At 59.3% G+C, this 17,231-nt stretch overlaps 2 protein-coding genes across 3 annotated transcripts; both read left to right on the top strand.

Moving 5' to 3' along the window:
• Window positions 1-2,642: 2,642 nt before the first annotated feature.
• On the top strand, window positions 2,643-6,414 carry ACTG2 (actin gamma 2, smooth muscle). The gene is made up of 9 exons (XM_062620992.1): window positions 2,643-2,734; window positions 3,785-3,958; window positions 4,046-4,174; window positions 4,267-4,377; window positions 4,680-4,764; window positions 4,855-5,016; window positions 5,102-5,293; window positions 5,878-6,059; window positions 6,167-6,414. The coding sequence occupies exons 2-9, from the start codon at window positions 3,833-3,835 to the stop codon at window positions 6,308-6,310; spliced, it is 1,131 nt and encodes a 376-aa protein (XP_062476976.1). The 5' UTR covers window positions 2,643-2,734; window positions 3,785-3,832; the 3' UTR covers window positions 6,311-6,414.
• An 891-nt stretch (window positions 6,415-7,305) lies between these two features.
• DGUOK (deoxyguanosine kinase) lies at window positions 7,306-10,879 on the top strand. Of its 2 annotated transcripts, none has more exons than XM_062620996.1 (7): window positions 7,306-7,452; window positions 7,724-7,836; window positions 7,926-8,101; window positions 8,603-8,750; window positions 9,376-9,491; window positions 9,573-9,672; window positions 10,435-10,879. In XM_062620996.1, exons 1-7 carry the CDS (start codon window positions 7,374-7,376, stop codon window positions 10,495-10,497), a joined length of 795 nt encoding a protein of 264 aa, XP_062476980.1. In that variant the 5' UTR covers window positions 7,306-7,373; the 3' UTR covers window positions 10,498-10,879. The 2 variants fall into 2 exon arrangements, with proteins under 2 accessions (XP_062476980.1, XP_062476981.1); XM_062620997.1 differs by having other exon boundaries at window positions 7,351-7,452; window positions 7,677-7,836.
• Window positions 10,880-17,231: the final 6,352 nt, after the last annotated feature.

The following is a 17,231-nucleotide window of genomic DNA, read 5'->3' on the forward strand; positions in this document are numbered from 1 at the left end:
TGGGGACCTCACTACAACAGAGACATTGAGGTGTGGAGCGGGGCCAGAGAAGGGAATGGAGCTGGTGCAGGGCCTGGAGCACAGGGGTGATGGGGAAGGGCTGAGGGACCTGGGGGGTTCAGATGGAGAAGAGAAAGCTCTAACAGGGGTCAGTGGTGGCCATGGCAGTGCTGGGGAAGGGTTGGACTTGATGAGCTCAAAGCTCTTTTCCAACCTGGTTGATTCCCTGCAGGATGGAGGCTCTGCTCTTCACCCCCATAGCAGCAGAGTTGAATCCCATCTGGCAAAGCAGCAATTCCTTCCAATTGGTGGTGAATTTATCTCAGCTCCTCATTCCTGAAGGGCTGAGGCTTGAGCTGACCCCAGCATTGAGCAGAGGGGAGCTGGTGGCAGAGCACTACCTCCCTCATCAGCCTTCCCACTGACTAAAGATGCTTCTGTGTTCCTCACGTCAGGAGCCAGCTCCTGCCTTTTGAATCACATTTTATCACTTAAAGCCACTGAGTCATCCAGTTACGGGTCAGGATGAGCGCTGCTCCCTGTGTCCCACTAACCCATCCCATCTCCAGCTGCTCCGAATGTGATGGAGACACCTTAAAACAGGGTTGCAGTTGGTAGGAGCAGCCTTAACAGCCACCACCCGTTGCAGGAAGGGTTTATGCCCAGGTTCTGTGTGCTGCAGCCAGGGAATGATGCTTATCTGCGCCTCAGGGATGGGAACAGACCCAAATCCCTGCTCCAGCTCCCAGCGCTGGTTTGTCCATCCCAGGCAGCAGCCGGTGAGGTTTAAAGCGTGAACATTTCCCTTATAGGGAGGTGCTGAGGGCCGGGAGTATTGAAATCCCACACAAAGCAGGGATTGCCCCCTCCTTTATCCCACATCCATCCAGCTTTGCCGGTGCTGGGGGATTCTTGGCGTTCCTGGGAGCATCCCAGGGCCGTGGCCACGCTCCCGATGCTCCCAAGCACCGGCAGAGCCGGCGGCTGGATTGGCTGCGATGGCCAAACCTTTCCTTTTTAGGCTGCACGCCTGCTCCTGCCTGCTTGGAGGCTTTGCTGCTGCGGTCCCAGCTCCAAAGCGGCCGTGCCGACGCTTCCCATCCATCCCGACTGCGGTGCCGAGGGATCCTGCAGGGATCAGGAGCTTGGAGCTGGACCCGCCTGTGCCTGGTAAACAGCAAGGATGGAACAGCAGCAGGACTTTGTGCTGTGGAGCAGGGCTTTGGGGTGCTTTGCACCCATTCACGGGGGTCCTTGGGCTCACCTCGGGCTCCATGCAGCCCCCAGCACATCCGTGCTCCCTCCGTATGGAGCCTCCAAGCACCAGCCTTGGAGGACCTCCATCCATTCCCATTATTTCTTCCCCCCATCCCCGCATTGGGTTTGGGGTTAATTCTGCCTCTTTTATTTCCCCCAGCATGTCATATATGGCAACCTTTTGCCTGGGTGACCTCATGGTTGGCAGTGGACCAAGGGAACTGGGTTGGGATGGGAGGTGGAGGAAGGTTCCTCAGGGCGTGTGGTAGGGATACACCAACAAGTGCACATCCAGGGCACAAATCCAGCCCCTGTGTGCTGAGGACGGGGGATACCCGGGACCCATGGGGGGGTTGTTGTGAGCTGGTTGTGCTGGGACACGCCATGACCCTGTCTGTTGGGGCTGGGGTTGGGGGGGAGGACACCAGGACTCGCATGTCCCATGTGGTGGCAGTGATGGGACCCTGCAGCTCTTGGTCCTTATCTTGATGTCCCTGCCCTGAGCACAACCCAGACCCTATAGAGCAAAGCAGGAAGCAGCTGGGGCACCCCGTGCCTCAGTTTCCCCACCTGCAACCCAAGCCCCATAGCTCTGGATGGTGGCTTTGGGGCATCAATCCTGCCTCCCCCCCCCCCGGTGTCCTGGGTGCTCAGGGAGCATCCCCAATGTGGGACCATTGCCCTTAAAAAGGCAGACGATGGCTTGGCAGCTGCTGGTTGGCCTCTGGAAAGGCCAAAGCTGCATCTGCAGGGTTGGAGGGGGCTCCATCCGTGCTGCATTCGGGACAGGGGACAGGGAGCAGCACCCACATCGCCCCTGGTGGGGATCCAGGCTCATCCTGCATCCAAGATCCTCCTTTGGAGGAGGTGAGCATCCGTGATGCGGGCACCTTTGAGCTGAGGATTTGGGGGTCTGGGGGCACCACAAGCCCCAGAATGGGTTCAGAGAGAGAGAAGACCCCATCCCGAAGATGCTGCACACTGGGGATGGGGGGAGAACGAACCCAGGAGGAAGCGATGCTCCAACCCAGCGCATCCCCATCACCTCAGTGATGCCAAATCCCCACCCCAGCCCCACGGCGTCCCCCCTGACACCCGGATGAGGTTTCTCCACGTTGTCCTCAGGAACCAGCCGTGGTCCCACCTCCTCTTTGCCGAGCCCATCACTTATAAGGACTTGAGTCTCTCTTGTTTATCAGCATGGAGCATAAAAGGAGCAGACTCAGGGGTGAGTCCTCGCCTCCCAAGTGCCTCCACATGGCTTTTGTCTTGCAATAATTAACAGTGCCGGGCCCGGCCACCAGCCCAAGGTCAAGTTAATGAAATAAAGCACCTTATATGGCCATAAGGCCAACACACCATCACTGAGCCTATTTAGGGTCTTTGTTTAGGCAGGACCCGCCTCTGAGCCTTCACGTATTTATACCAAAGGCTCTTCGGGATTCGGTCCCAGAGGAAAGGAGCCCTCGCCTCTGCGGTGAGTACAGCCCAGCCCCTGCATCCCCTTTGCCTTGCAGGACAAGCTCCCCAGCAGGGTTTTGGGGTGCCCCAGCGTTGATGGGGGGGGGGGGGGGAAGGACCCCGGTTTGCTTTGCAGGGCACAGGGATGGTGCCAACCCCAGCACGACCCCGCAGGTGGGGGAATCCATGGAGGTGGCAGAGCTGGGTTATGGCCAAAGTGGGTCCTGCTCTGCCAGGATTCCTCATGATTTGGGGGTTTTGGGGTGTTTTTGCCTTATTCCCCCTGGATTTGGGAGCGCATCCAATGGAGGGGGACACCCCTTGGGAAGGGATGGTTTTTTCCCATTTTTGGGAAAGGATGTGAGGGCAGAGCAGCAAGAGGCAGCCACGATGGGACTGGATGAGAGGGCATTGCCTGCCTTCACCCTGCCCGCTCCAGGGGCACTGGCCAGGCACAGCCACACCGGAGCTCTCTTGGGAATGCTGCTGCTGGGCAAGCATGGGCAGGAGCTTTGGTACCTATTTTGGGCACTGGAAAGATGGAGAAGCAACAGCGTGGAGCAGCACGCATGGGGAATGAGCATCACCCTGATCCCACCATCATCATCCCATTCCCAGCTTCATCCTGCTCTCAGCTTCATCCTGATCCCACCGTCATCATCCTGCTCCCAGCTCCATCCTGCTCTCAGCTTCACCTTGCTCCCAGCACCAGCCTGGTCCCCCCATCATCATCCTATTCCCAGCTGCATCCTGCTCTCAGCTTCATCCTTATCCCACCATCATCATCCCCCAGCCAGCCTCATCCTGCTCCCAACATCACCCCGCTCCCAGCATCATCATCCCATTCCCAGCTGCATCCTGCTCTCAGCATCCACAAGCCAGGGCTGGACCCAGCGGCTGCCCCTCTCCATGACCACCAGATGACTTTGGGGACCTCCACATCCCCACGGCCTCCATCCCTCCCAACACCCAAATCTGGACACGGCGCCGCGTTGCCCCCCTGTCCCCCCCAACCTTTTAACCCTTTAACCCCCACTTTAAGGCTTTTCCCCCCGCCTTGCCCCAGCTTTTCCCCCCAGGTCCCCCCTGACCACCAGCAGCTCCCGGCCCCACCATGTGCGAGGAGGAAACAACCGCCCTGGTCTGTGACAACGGCTCCGGCCTCTGCAAGGCCGGGTTCGCCGGTGACGATGCCCCTCGCGCCGTCTTCCCCTCCATCGTGGGGCGGCCCCGGCACCAGGTTGGTACCCGAGGGGGGGAACAGCAGCCCCCACCCTGCTTTAATCAATGCCATTAAGCTCATGAGGGCGTCTCTTGCTGGCATTAGGGTGTCATGGTGGGCATGGGGCAGAAAGACAGCTACGTAGGCGATGAGGCGCAGAGCAAGAGGGGTATCCTCACGCTCAAGTACCCCATTGAGCACGGCATCATCACCAACTGGGATGACATGGAGAAGGTGAGATCCGGACCGGGATGGAGAGGGGGGGCCCAGCTCCAGCTGCGGTTTGGGGTGAGCCCCCCCCCCCCCAATTCTTTGCCTGCCTTTAGATCTGGCACCATTCCTTCTACAACGAGCTGCGCGTGGCCCCCGAGGAGCACCCGACCCTGCTCACCGAGGCACCCCTCAACCCCAAGGCCAACCGGGAGAAGATGACCCAGGTGAGGGGCTGCTGAGCCACAGGCATGGGGATGGATGCTCTGGAACCATGGGATTCAGGGGTTTAGGGAGCCAGGAGGGGCTGGCACGGAGCAGAGGAGCCAGTGGTGAGGGATGAGAGGAATGAAGGCAGAGGAATGAGTGGTGCGTTCCCGTGTTCACATGGACCCACCGCAGTGATCCACCTACTTTTCCATTCAATGCAATGATCTTTGTGGTTTCCCAAGCATGGGTTGGGGTGGGATGTGCTGGGGACCCCCCATGCTCCCCCCTAACCCATTGCTGCCCTCATCCCTCCTCCCAGATCATGTTTGAAACCTTCAACGTCCCCGCCATGTACGTCGCCATCCAAGCCGTCCTCTCCCTTTACGCCTCCGGCCGCACGACCGGTGAGTAGGGCACCAGCATCCCGAGGACCATCCGTGATGGGGCAGCGACCAAGCTCCAAGCCTCTTCCCTCACATTCCCACCCTTCCCAGGCATCGTCCTCGACTCTGGGGACGGCGTCACCCACAACGTGCCCATCTACGAGGGCTACGCGCTGCCCCACGCCATCATGCGCCTTGACTTGGCCGGCCGCGACCTCACCGACTACCTCATGAAGATCCTCACCGAGAGGGGCTACTCCTTCGTCACCACCGGTACGGGGCCCGGAGCAGGGTTTGGAAGGGAAGGGGGGACCCCAAACAGCCCCGGGTTGAGCCCGTTCCCCATCGCCTCCCACAGCCGAGAGGGAAATCGTGCGTGACATCAAGGAGAAGCTCTGCTACGTGGCCCTTGACTTCGAGAACGAGATGGCCACGGCTGCCTCCTCCTCCTCGCTGGAGAAGAGCTACGAGCTCCCCGATGGGCAGGTCATCACCATCGGCAACGAGCGCTTCCGCTGCCCCGAGACCCTGTTCCAACCCTCCTTCATCGGTGAGCGCGCCCCGAGTTGTCCTGCGGTCCCCTAGGACACCGAGGTGTTGGTGCTGCCAGTGTCATGGTGGTGCTTCCAACTCCATGGTGATGCCCTTGGTCCCATGTTAGTGGCTCCAGATCCATGGTGGTGCTGCCAGTGTCACGGTGGTGCTTCCAACTCCATGGTGATGCCCTTGGCCCCGTGTTGATGCCTCCAGCCCCATGTTGATGACCTTCGTCCCATGTTGGTGCCTCTGGCCCCATGTTGGTGCTTCCAACTCCATGGTGATGCCCTTGGCCCCGTGTTGATGCCTCCAATCCCATTTTGGTGCCTCCAACCCCATGGTGATGCCTTTATCCCCATGGCGATGCTTCCAAGCCCCTATTGATGCCATTAGCCCCATGTTGGCACCTCCAGTGTTGTGTTGGTGCTCCTGACCACATCCCCATCACCCCAGCAGCCGGCAACCACCTCCCATAGGTGCACCACAGCAGCATTCAGGCCTCTCCCAATTGCTTTGCACCCCAAATTGAGGGGGTACAAGCCTCTTCTGTGGGGCATGGCCAGAGGTGAGGGTGCTGACAGCCCCCTTGCCCTCCAGGCATGGAGTCAGCCGGCATCCACGAGACCACCTACAACTCCATCATGAAGTGCGACATCGACATCCGCAAGGATCTTTACGCCAACAACGTCTTGTCCGGCGGCACCACCATGTACCCCGGCATCGCCGACCGCATGCAGAAGGAGATCACGGCGCTGGCTCCCAGCACCATGAAGATCAAAGTAGGTGATGGTGATGGGGAGCAAACCCATGGCCACCAACGCCCGAAATCATCTCCTAGTGCAGGTTTGAGGGTGGATTTACCTTACACTGGGTCCTGTCCCCACAGATCATCGCCCCGCCGGAGCGCAAGTACTCGGTGTGGATCGGCGGCTCCATCCTGGCGTCCCTCTCCACCTTCCAGCAGATGTGGATCAGCAAACCCGAGTACGACGAGGCCGGACCCTCCATCGTCCACCGAAAATGCTTCTAAGCCCCCTCCTCACCCCATGGTGGCCCCAACCACCTGGCTGGGGCGCCCTGCTCCTCCTCGGTCCCCACTGCTCCTCCCCACCGCGCATTAAAGCCTTTTCTCCATCTTCTGGCTCTTTTGTGGGAGGCTTTGGGGTGTTGGGGGGGGGGGGCGAGGAGGATGAGGGTAATGGGGGGGAGAGGTGGGGGACCCCCTACCTCATTGGTGTTCATCATCCCATAGTGGTGCCCCTGATGTTATGCTGATGGCCTCAAAGCTCTCTTGGTGCCCTCGACCCCATGTTGATGCTTCCAACCCCATGTCAATGGCCTTGACCTCATGTTGGTGCCCTCAGTGTCACACTGATGCCCTCAACCCTGTGTTGATGGCATCCCATGCCAGTACAGCTGACCCAAACCCCAGGCTGATGCCTCCAACCATGTGTTAATGCTCTTGACCTCATGGTAGTGTCCCCAAGCCTGTGCCAATGCCCTCGATCCCATGTTAGTGACCTAACCCCCCACTTTGGTGTCCCCAACCCTATGCTGATGCCTTTGACTCTGTGTTAGTCACTTTGGCACCGATGCCCTCAACCCCATCTTGATACCTCCCACCCCGTATTGATGCCCTTGGCCCCATGTTAGTGCCCCATTGTTGTGTTGGTGCCCGTGACCCTATGTTGATGCCCTTGATCTCATGATGATGTCCCCAATGTCACACTGGTGCCTCAACCCCGTATTGATGCCCCCTACCGTCTTCCAATGCAGATGACCCAAAACCCGAGGGTGATGCCTCCAACCATGTGTCAACCCTTACTGACCCCAACCCCATTTTCATGTCCCAAACCCTATGTTGATGCCCTCAACCCCATGTTGATGCCTCCAACCCCATACAGATGCTCTCAATCCCACACCGGTGGCCTTGACCTCATGGCGGTGCCCCCACTGCCATGCTGATGACTGTAAACTCCAATACACGCAGTGGGCGGGGTCTAACTTGCTCCTCCTTCTCCCCCCCCCTCCTTTCCCGCGCGGTGACGTCAGGGCGCGCCAACGCGCGCCTCTCGTCACCACCTCATTAGCATATGACGCGGGAAGGCGGAAGCGGTGGCGGGATGGGGCGGTGCGGGGCCGCCCTGCGCCTGGCCCTGGAGGGGAACATCGGTAGCGGGATGGGGGGGACACGACACACAGCGGGGGTCCCCCGGGGTGACGAGGTGGCTTTTGGGGTGCGGGGGGGTCCATGGGGGAGATTTTGGGGTGGGGGGTGCGGTATTGGAGGGCTGTTGCGCAGCCTGAAACCTCTCCGGGTCTAATTGAACGTCAGTGATTAATTGTTCTTGCGGGGCGCTGGGGGCACCCCCCAACCCCGCGTTACTGCATGGCAGGAGCAGAGCGGGGGATCCCCCCTCACCCTGCGCCCCCATCCCCATAGCCGTGGGGAAATCGACCTTCCTGAAGCTGCTGGGTGCCACCTTCCCCGAGTGGCACTTGGTGACCGAACCGGTGGCCCAGTGGCAGAAGGTGCCAGCCCGCGGCGCGGCGCAGGTAACGGGACCGGCACCGGCTGCATGGCGGCACCGATGGGCACCGCGCCGCGGTGGGACCATCTCATCACCAGGCTCTTTCTCTTCTAGGCAGCCGTGGGCTCCACCAACCTTCTGCAGATGATGTACCAGGAGCCAGCCCGATGGTCCTACACCTTCCAGACCTTCTCCTTCATGAGCCGGCTGAAGGCGATGCTGGAGCCGCTGGATGAGCCTGAGACCCCCAGCCCTGTGCAGGTCTTTGAGCGCTCCATCTACAGCGACAGGTACCCAAACTGAAACAGGAAAGAAGAGGGATGAAGGGATCGAAAGAAGCAGGTTGAAGAAGGTGATCTGCTCTTGTGAGACCCCACTTACAGCACTGTGTGCGGTTCTGGTGCCCTCAGTGTAAGGACATGGAGCTGTTGGAACGAGTGCAGAGGAGGCCACGAGGATGCTCAGGGACTGGAGCAGCTCCTGTATGGAACCAGGCTGAGAACATTGGGGCTGTTCAGCCTGGAGAAGAGAAGCTGCGTGGAGACCTCAGAGCAGCTTCCGGTGTCTGAAGGGGGCTGCAAGGATGCTGGGGAGGGACTCTTCATAGGGACTGTAGGGATAGGACAAGGGGTGATGGGTTCAAACTGAAACAGGGGGAGTTCAGGTTGGAGATAAGGCAGATAAGGATGAGCTTTAAGATCCCTTCAAACCCAAACCATTCTGTGATGAAGGTGTTGGCTGTGGAGCTCTCCCGCTGCCCTATCCCCTCTCTCCATCCCATCCCATCCCAGGTACGTCTTTGCCAAGAACCTCTCCGAGGCCGGGCACCTGCAGCCGCTGGAATGGGCCATTTACCAGGACTGGCACAGCTTCCTGCTGCGGCAGCTGGGGCCCCGCACCGTGCTCCATGGGCTGCTGTACCTGCGGGCGACACCGCAGGTGGGTGCGGCGAGACCCCGCGTCCAGCGGGATTGGGATGAGGCTCCACTGAGCCTGTGAGCGCTTGGAATTGCCAAAGTGTTGGGGTTTAACCATAAACGGCAGCTCTGTTCCCATGGGAATGTCAGTGGGGGTTTGGCTATGATCCTGGAGTGGATTCTGGGGAGGGAGGGCTGCAGCATCAGCCCGGGATGCTTGATGACTGGCTGCAGTCCCTCACGTGGGGCTGCTTTTCACACCCCATGTCTCCCATTCAGCTCACATCTCCTCCACATCCCATTCTCATCCCATCTCTCCCGTTCACCTCACATCTCCGTACCCTGTTCACCTCCCATCTCTCCTGTTTACCTTCCACCTCTCCCATTCACTTCCCTTCTCCTCTGCATCCTGCTCACCCCTCATCTTTCACCTTCCACCTCTCCCATTCACCTCCCATCTCCTCCACATCCCATTCACCCCCCATCCTCTCCCATTCACTTCCCACCTCTCCCACTCACCTACCATCTCCTTTGTATCCCATTCATCTCCTGTCTCCCTCATTCACCTCCCATCTCCTCCTCATCCCATTCACTTCCCATCTCCCCTATTCACATCCCGTTCCCCTCTCTCCTCCGGTGTGGTTCAGACGTGCCTGGAGCGGCTGCGGCGCCGGGCGAGGAGCGAGGAGCAGGGCATCCAGCTGGAATACCTGCAGCAGCTCCATGCCCAGCACGAGCAGTGGCTGGTGGAGAAGAGCACGGAGTGAGTCCGAGCCCATCCCGTGGTGCTGCCCCCGGCACATGGGCTGGAGCTGGGGTTGATCTGGTTTATTCCCTTCCTCAGGGTCCACTTTGCAGACATGAAGCACGCGCCCGTCCTGGTGCTGGATGTGGAGAAGGACTTTGAGCACGACGTGGCCGCACAGGGCGGCCTCATGGCACAGGTGGGAATGGCCGAGGCGGCATCCCGGGATTGTGGGATCCTCCGAGCTTCCACCTCACCTTCATCTCGCCATGGGAAAAATCATTTGGACACCCTTGGTGCAGGCTGGTTTAAACCCCAGCCATCCCAGTGCCATCCCAGCCACATCCCAGTGACATCCCAGTGCCATCCCAGTGACATCCTAATGCCATCCAAGTGCCATCCCAGTGACATCCTAATGCCATCCAAGTGCCATCCCAGTGACATCCTAATGCCATCCTAATGCCGTCCCAGTGCCATCCTAATGCCATCCCAGCCACATCCCAGTGACATCCCAATGCCATCCCACTGCCATCCCAGCCACATCCCAGTGACATCCTAATGCCATCCCAGTGCCATCCTAGTGACATCCTAATGCCATCCCACTGCCATCCCTCTGCAATCCCAGCCACATCCCAGTGACATCCCACTGCCAACCCAGCCACATCCCAGTGACATCCCAATGCCGTCCCACTGCCATCCCAGCCACATCCCAGTGACATCCCAATGCCATCCCACTGCCATCCCAGCCACATCCTGGTGCTGTCCCAGTGCCATCCTGATGCCATCCCAGCCACATCCCAGGGCTGTCCAGTGCCATTCCAGTCACATCCCGATGCCATTCCAGCCACATCCATTTGCCATCCCAGTGCTATTCCAGTGCCATCCTAGCCACATCCTGATGCCATCCCAGTCCCATCCCAGCCCCATCCCGGTGCCACGCTCAAATCAGCTTCTCTTGCAGGTGAAGGCTTTTGTGACCCTGCTGCAATCCAAAGCTTTGCCATCACATCCTGACCCGCTCTGAGCGGCAGCAGCATCATTCCTGCCCTCCGGTACCCACCTCAAGCCAGCTCCGGACGAAGATCCCAAAGGACAAGGGCCAAATCCTGCTCCTCGGCTGTCCCCTTTGGTCCTTATTATCCGGGGTGTATTTAAGGCACTGGCAGCATGGGATGGTTTCAGGGTGAATGATGAGCTCCCTGTGTGTTTTGGGGACCAGGTCATGACCATGACCCCTTCTCCATCTATAGGATTCCCTATATGGATGCTGGAGCCAGGATGCTCCATAAGGTGGTTCAGTTCCAATGGGAAATCATCGTGGCTCACATTTAGCTCACACCAGCCCCTGTATTTGGTTCTTTTGTAGATATTTTATCCCCTTAAATTAAAATCTAAGCTCTTCTGCACCTTGAGCTGCTGGTGAGGAGCGTGGGGCCGGGGGGGCTGCAATGGGTGCTGTCCCACGGTGGGAGGACACATTGTACCTCCACTTCTGGGGTGTTTCTGTGGCACTGGGGGTGTGGGTCTGGCTGGGACTGGGTTTGGAGTGGGTTTTGCTGCTGCGGGGGGGGGGGGTTTGCTCTGTAGGGTGACCCCTCCCCATCCAGCCACCCTACAACAACACCCAGTGCAGCCCACATCAACCACACCCCCAACTCACAGCCCCCCAAACCCTCCAACACCACCCAGTGAGTGCCCCCCCCCACAACCAACCACCCTACAACAACCACTCCCTCCCTAACTCACGTGCCCCCCCCCCCTTTCCCTCTTACCCCCCAACACCACCCCCCCCACACCCCATAACCCCACAGGGTTTAGGGGTATCCCCCCCCCCCAGTCTCGCTCGCTGCAAAGCAATGGGGGGGGTTCACAGGGCGCTGGCCTTGAGCCCCCCCGGCCGGCGCTGGGACCCCCGAGCGAGCGCCTGTAGAACAAAGGAAGCAGCAGCAGCAGCAGCAGCAGCAGCAACAACGTGCAGCTCCGCTGCAACACCCGCTCGGGGTGGAGGGGGGAACGCTACGACCGCATTTCAACCCCTCTTCTCTCTATCCCAACATCCCACACTCCGCTGTGCATGCACGTAGCTCCGGCTCGACCCCCCCCGGCCCCCCGTTTCCGAGGGGGGTGCTGTACCCCTTTATTCCGGTAATGCTCTTTTCTATTTCATTTTTTGGGGGGGGAAGGTGGAAAGTTGGCGGTGTGCGGCTGAAGTTGTGCGGCGCAGGGGTTGAAGTTGTGCGAAGCTTGCGTGGATTTCAGGGGAAAAGCAAGGACAAAATGGGGTTGGGAATAAAAAGGAGGTGGGAATAACGGGGGGGGGGGGGCAGCACTTTGTTTTGGTGGGATTTGAGTGGGAAGGAGGAGTGGGGAGTCAATGGAAAGAGTGTGGGCACCCACCCGGTCCTTCTGCCCAGTCGGGTCAGGCACCGCTTCCCTGCGCTGCCCCGGAGCAGGGGGGAGCCCCGAGATCTGACTTGAGCCACGGGGAGAGGTGCAAAGGGCTTCTATGGGAGGTGAGTGCCCCCCCCCACCCCAAACCCACCCGTGTCCCCCCCTGCCTGTGACACCGTCACCTTTATGGGGTGATTCGTGGCCTCTTTGCGGTGGTGATAGCATCACCGGTACTTGGAAGGGGGGCTCCTGGGGAAGCCCCTTGTTGGTTGGTGGATGGGTTTATCTTGTCTAGGGTATTTCCATGGGAAATGGGGCTTTTGGTGCCTTAAAGGCCACTTTGATGCTTTAAGCCCCCCCCCTCAAATCTCAGCTGGTACCTGGGGTGTCCCCAAAACCCTGTTGCAGTGGGGACACATAGCACAAACCCCACCTTTATATTGAAGTGCTTGATTAAGAAGGCAAAACACTGTGAAATCCAGCTGCCATCGCGGGGGGGGGGGGGTCCCAAAAAGAAAGGGGTGGCAGGAAGGGGGCACATGGGGAGGTGCTCAAGCTAACAAGTGGTGGCATTGTCATTCCCAGTGCTTTCCTTTGGCACTTAACTGGTTTTACTGGCCGGGGTGGTTGTAACTGGGATTTCAATATCACATCCCAGCAGGCAGAAGGATGGGGGGGATGGCTCCGGATACGGGGGTCTCCATATGGAGAGGTGGGGAAGGAGAAGCATCTCTTTGGGGGTTACTTTTAGGATTTTGCCCCCCAAAACTGCTGTTCTTGTTCTGTTTTATGGTGCTGGGGAGGGGGGTGGGGGTGGTGAGCGGCTGCCTTGCGCCTCCTGAGCTGTATCCAGCAGGTTTTGCCCTTGGGATGGGTGGTGGGATGATGGGATGGGGACGTGGGGACATGGGGACAGGGCTTGGCTGGTGCTTGGCACAGTGAAAGGCAAGGGAAAGGACTTTGCCCTTGGCAAAACACCGGTGCAATGGTGGAGATTGGAGCCCCAGCACTTGTCCGGGTGAGCTAAAGATGATTTATAAGGATGCTGCCGGAGCCGGGGTCGGCAGCGGTGGGATTCCTTTGGGAAGCCAGGTGCCTGCTCCGGGCTGGGCCTGGTAGCACCGGGTGTGCCGCAGTTCCCACGTCCCGGCGCCTTTCCCGGGGTGGTTTGGCAGCCGAAGCCCCATTCCCAGCACCCGTTCCGCCAGTTCCTCCGGCTTGGCTGGGCCTGGGAATGCCGGTGTCTCCCCTTGAACCTCCATCACTGGAGCCGCGCTTGTGCCGTCTCTCTTGGGGTTTGATGCATCTCCATCCATGAGGGATTTGGGAGAGGAGGAGGATGAGGGAGATGCCAGAGGCTGAGATTTCACTCTGCTCCCTGTCCCATGGCACTGCCGGACCCTCTCCTGCCCTCTCCGGTTGACTTTCCTTTGCCATTTCCATAACTAATCAACATCTTGGGAACTCACTACAGCTGTGAGGATATACATGTAAGGGAATACATATGTATATATTTACTCACACATATATATATGTGAGTAAATATATGGCAAAGCCAGGAAGCCGCTGGTTTCCAACAAGAGCCACTCAAACCTCCCAGCAAAGACGGGAGCTGGTGGAGGGAATGATGCTCTGAGCCATATTCCCAGCTTCAAATGGGGCAAACCTTAAATAAACCCCACGGGAAGCTCCATTCCCAGCAGGAATGGTGATGCCAGGCCCCTAAAAGCCTTTCGCTGGGTGATGGTGGGATGTAGCGTGGCTCAAGGTGTTCCCAGAGTTGGGAAATGCAAGCCTCTAACAGAATTTAGGCTGTCTCCATGCCAAACGCTGGAAATTAGGGATAATTTAAAGCATTACTAATACAAAGTTACTAAATCTACCCATCTCGAGGGGGTTCCCTGGTGGCTTGGGTTGGGATGTTCTTGTCGCCGGCCCCGAACTGAGTCCGGCATCTCCAAAGTAGCACCAGGGGGATGGATGGGATGAAGGAGCAGCCGGGATGCATCCCGGTGTCACCTGAAGGGTTGTGACCCGGGGATTCATCGGAGCGCCGCGGCCCCCGTGGCTCCGCTGGGATGCTAACAGCTAAAATGATGCGGGAGCAGATCACCAGGATGCGCTGCTCTATCCGGCCGGAGGAGGAGGAGGATGTGAGGAAGGAGGTGTCTGCCTTAATTAAATCCCCGCCGTGTCCTTTGCAGCAACCTGTTGTGTGCCGGGCTTGGCCAAGCGGGATTGCCGCGCGGTGCCGGCACACAAGGTGGGAAACCGGGGCGGGGGAAACCAGTTCCCAGCACCAGTTTATGCTCCGATTCCCATGGGAGTCGTGTTGCTTGGAGCAAAGGTCGGATCTGGCAGGCTCCGGCAATAGGGATCGCGGCTTGGTCTTTTGGGGAATATCCCAGGGATGTTGGGTCCGTGGTTGCGTTTCCCACCTGGACTCGGGTTTATCCACGCCACTCGGCATCACGCGGGCCTGGGGATCTTTGGATCGCTCCTTCTGACGCAAATCCGATGGGAAAACAGTTTTCAACGAGTTATTCCCGGGAAACCTTTGCGACTTTTTAAGTTTGTCGATGTTTTGCCCACAATTCAGGCAGGAATAGGCTTGGAAAACTCCAAATTGGGAGCATCCCAGGAGCATCACCCCTAAGACATGGATGGGGAAGGATTTTGGGGGGGGGGAATTCCCTTTCCCTCTTCCCTTTTTCCTCCCTCTTGTCTCCAAATACATATGTGCACCATATCCGGGACCTGCCAGCTCCGGACAGAGCCTGGAAAAGCTGGAGCTGATCCCACCAGGGCTGTTTTAAAGCCTCAGCTCTGGCTTAACCCTTTCGCTGGCCCATTCCCATTGCCTTCCCTAGGGGAAAACACCCCTTTATCCCCCCCTTACCTCATCGGGGCCTGCATTTAAGCATTGCAAAGCTCCAATATCCCCTCATTAATAACATCCCCTAATTAATAAGTAGGAATAATAATTAATTATTAGTAGGAAAAAGGGGGGGGGGAGCGTTAATTTAGCCCCCCCCCCCGGCTGCTTTAGGGGGTGTTGCTGCTCCCATTCCCCACCATGGGCCTCTGCCTCAGTTTCCCTGTGTGTGGGGGGGCACAACCGAGGTTTGGGGGTCCCGTTCCCCACATTTAATTGTGCGGAGGAGGCGCTTCAGACCCCCCCCCCCCCCCCATTCTCCTCCGCGGCCGGGGGGTGTCGCGCTGCGTGTAGGGGGGGGGGGGAAGAGGAGGAGGAGGAGGAGGAAAGGAGGAGGAAGGAGGAGGAAAGAGGAGGAGGAGGAGGAGAGGGGGGGGAAGAAGAGATGCGGCGGTCACCCCCCCCCCCGCCTGCAGCAGGGCGGCGGTGAGGGAGCGCGGAGCAGGGAGACAAGATGGCTTCCTCCTGAGGGCCGGGGCCGTGCGGGGCCCGGCGGGGGCTGGCGGGGCAGCGCGGGGGGGGAGCGGCGAGGTGAGTAACCCCCCCCCCCCAAATAAAACACCCCCTTCCGCACCCCCCTGCACCCCGCATTCCCCTCCCGCACCCCGAATCCACGATGCATCCCCCCCCCCCCCACCTTCCCTCCTCCATGGCCGTGTGGGGCTGAGGGGGGGGGGGGGGTTGGTGCGTGTGTGTGGGGTGCAGCCCCGGTGTGTGCTGTGGGGCTGGGTGTGTTTGGGGGTGCAGCCCCGGGTGTCCCCGTCCCCCCGTTAGCCCCGCGGGGTTGTCGCGGTTGCGGGTGGGTGAGCGGCGGCAGCGCGGCCCGGCCGGGAGGACAAAGCCGTGGGGCGGTGTGGGGGGGGGGGGGCGGCAGGCACGGAGCGAACGGGGCCCGCAAGCGTTTTGGGGTGATTTTGACTGTTTTGCCTTGTTTTATCCCTTTTTTTTTACCTTCAGAGGCTACCGGGGGGGGGGGGGGTGGGGGTGGGGGGGTGGTGTGTAGATGGGGGTTGGAAAGGGGGGGAGGAATATATCGCCTCCCCCCCCAATCTTTATTACCCCAATTGCTCTCCATCATTTTATTATCGTCATTATTATATTGTTAATTATGATTTAATTAACCCTCCACCCCCCGAATGTGCTGAGCTCAGAGGTAACGATGATGCTAACAAGGGCGATGAGGCTCCCCCCCCCCCCCCCCCCCCGCGTGACGTCACCGTGACGTCACGCGGCCGCTGTCACCCCCTTTGCCGGGGATGAGGACACGGGGTCCGGTCGGGATGAGGCTTCCCCCCCCCCCCAAACCCGCTTGTCATCACATTGGGAATAACGGGAATAGGATGGAGTGGGGATGAAAGGCGGCTTGTTCTCCATGGTGGGGGGGGGTCTCATTCGCCATCCGAGGCGTTGATTTGGGTTATCCCGGTGCCGGGAATGCCGTGGTTTGGTGGCGGATGGGATCAAGCGTGGTGCCGGTGTCACCGGAGGACATCGCCGCGGTGCCGAAACGCCGCCCCTGAAGTTTTGAGCCGGTGCTGAGCGATTTCGGCACCACGTGCTTTCGAGGCATGGGGATGCTTCAGATCCCGCACCCGGGATGCGCCCGCCAACGCCGGAGCTGTCTCCGGATCCGCGGATGCTGTGGGAAAGACCCCGGCGCAGGTGGCGGGTACCACGGGGTGCAGGGATGAGGTTGCATCATGCTGGGGAGGGATTGGCAGCGCCGGAGCAGAGTCCTCGCAGGTTGTTACCCCATAAACCCCGCTCACGGCCTTTGGCACCTCATTAGCTCTGACGAGGTTTGTTTTTCAGACCTGGACTTTTTATGGCAGGTAATTAAGGGGAGAGGTGGATCTGGTGGGACCTTGAAAGGCAGAATGTCCCCCTTCCACTTTGGCCTCTCTTGGTGGGGCTTTGCGAGCCACAGCCTAGAGATGAGGGATGGTGACACGGTGGTGCGGTGCCTCTGGGATGTGTGGTTGTGCTGAGGGTCTGTCCCAGGGGGTCCCCAGTGAGCTCTCCCCATGGCACTGGGGTCCCCAGTCCCCTCTTGCATGTGTTGGGGTACCCTGTCCCCATGGTATCAGGGGTCCTTGCTCCCTTGCCCACATGCGTTGGGTTCCCTGGTTCCCATCACTATGGCATTGTGCATGTGGTGAGGTCCCTGTCCTCATGCCATTGGGATATTTGCATTCCTGCCTGCATGTACCAGGTCCCCATCCTGGCAGCATGAACCTGGACCCCTGCCTGTGTGTGCTGGCGTTCCTCATTCCCGTCCATATGGCATTGGGGTCCTCAGTCCCCTCACTGTGTGTGTACCAAGGTCCCCTGTGCCTGTGGCAATTGTGTGTCCCTGTGCCTATAACATCCTGTCCTACATGTGCCGAAGTTCCCCGGTTCCCATCTCCACTGCATCAGTGTCCTTAGTCCCT

This window comes from Pezoporus occidentalis, unplaced genomic scaffold (genome assembly GCF_034315485.1).
Source record: "Pezoporus occidentalis ecotype Australia unplaced genomic scaffold, CSIRO_AGI_Poc_V1 ctg226, whole genome shotgun sequence".
NCBI lineage: Eukaryota > Metazoa > Chordata > Aves > Psittaciformes > Psittacidae > Pezoporus > Pezoporus occidentalis.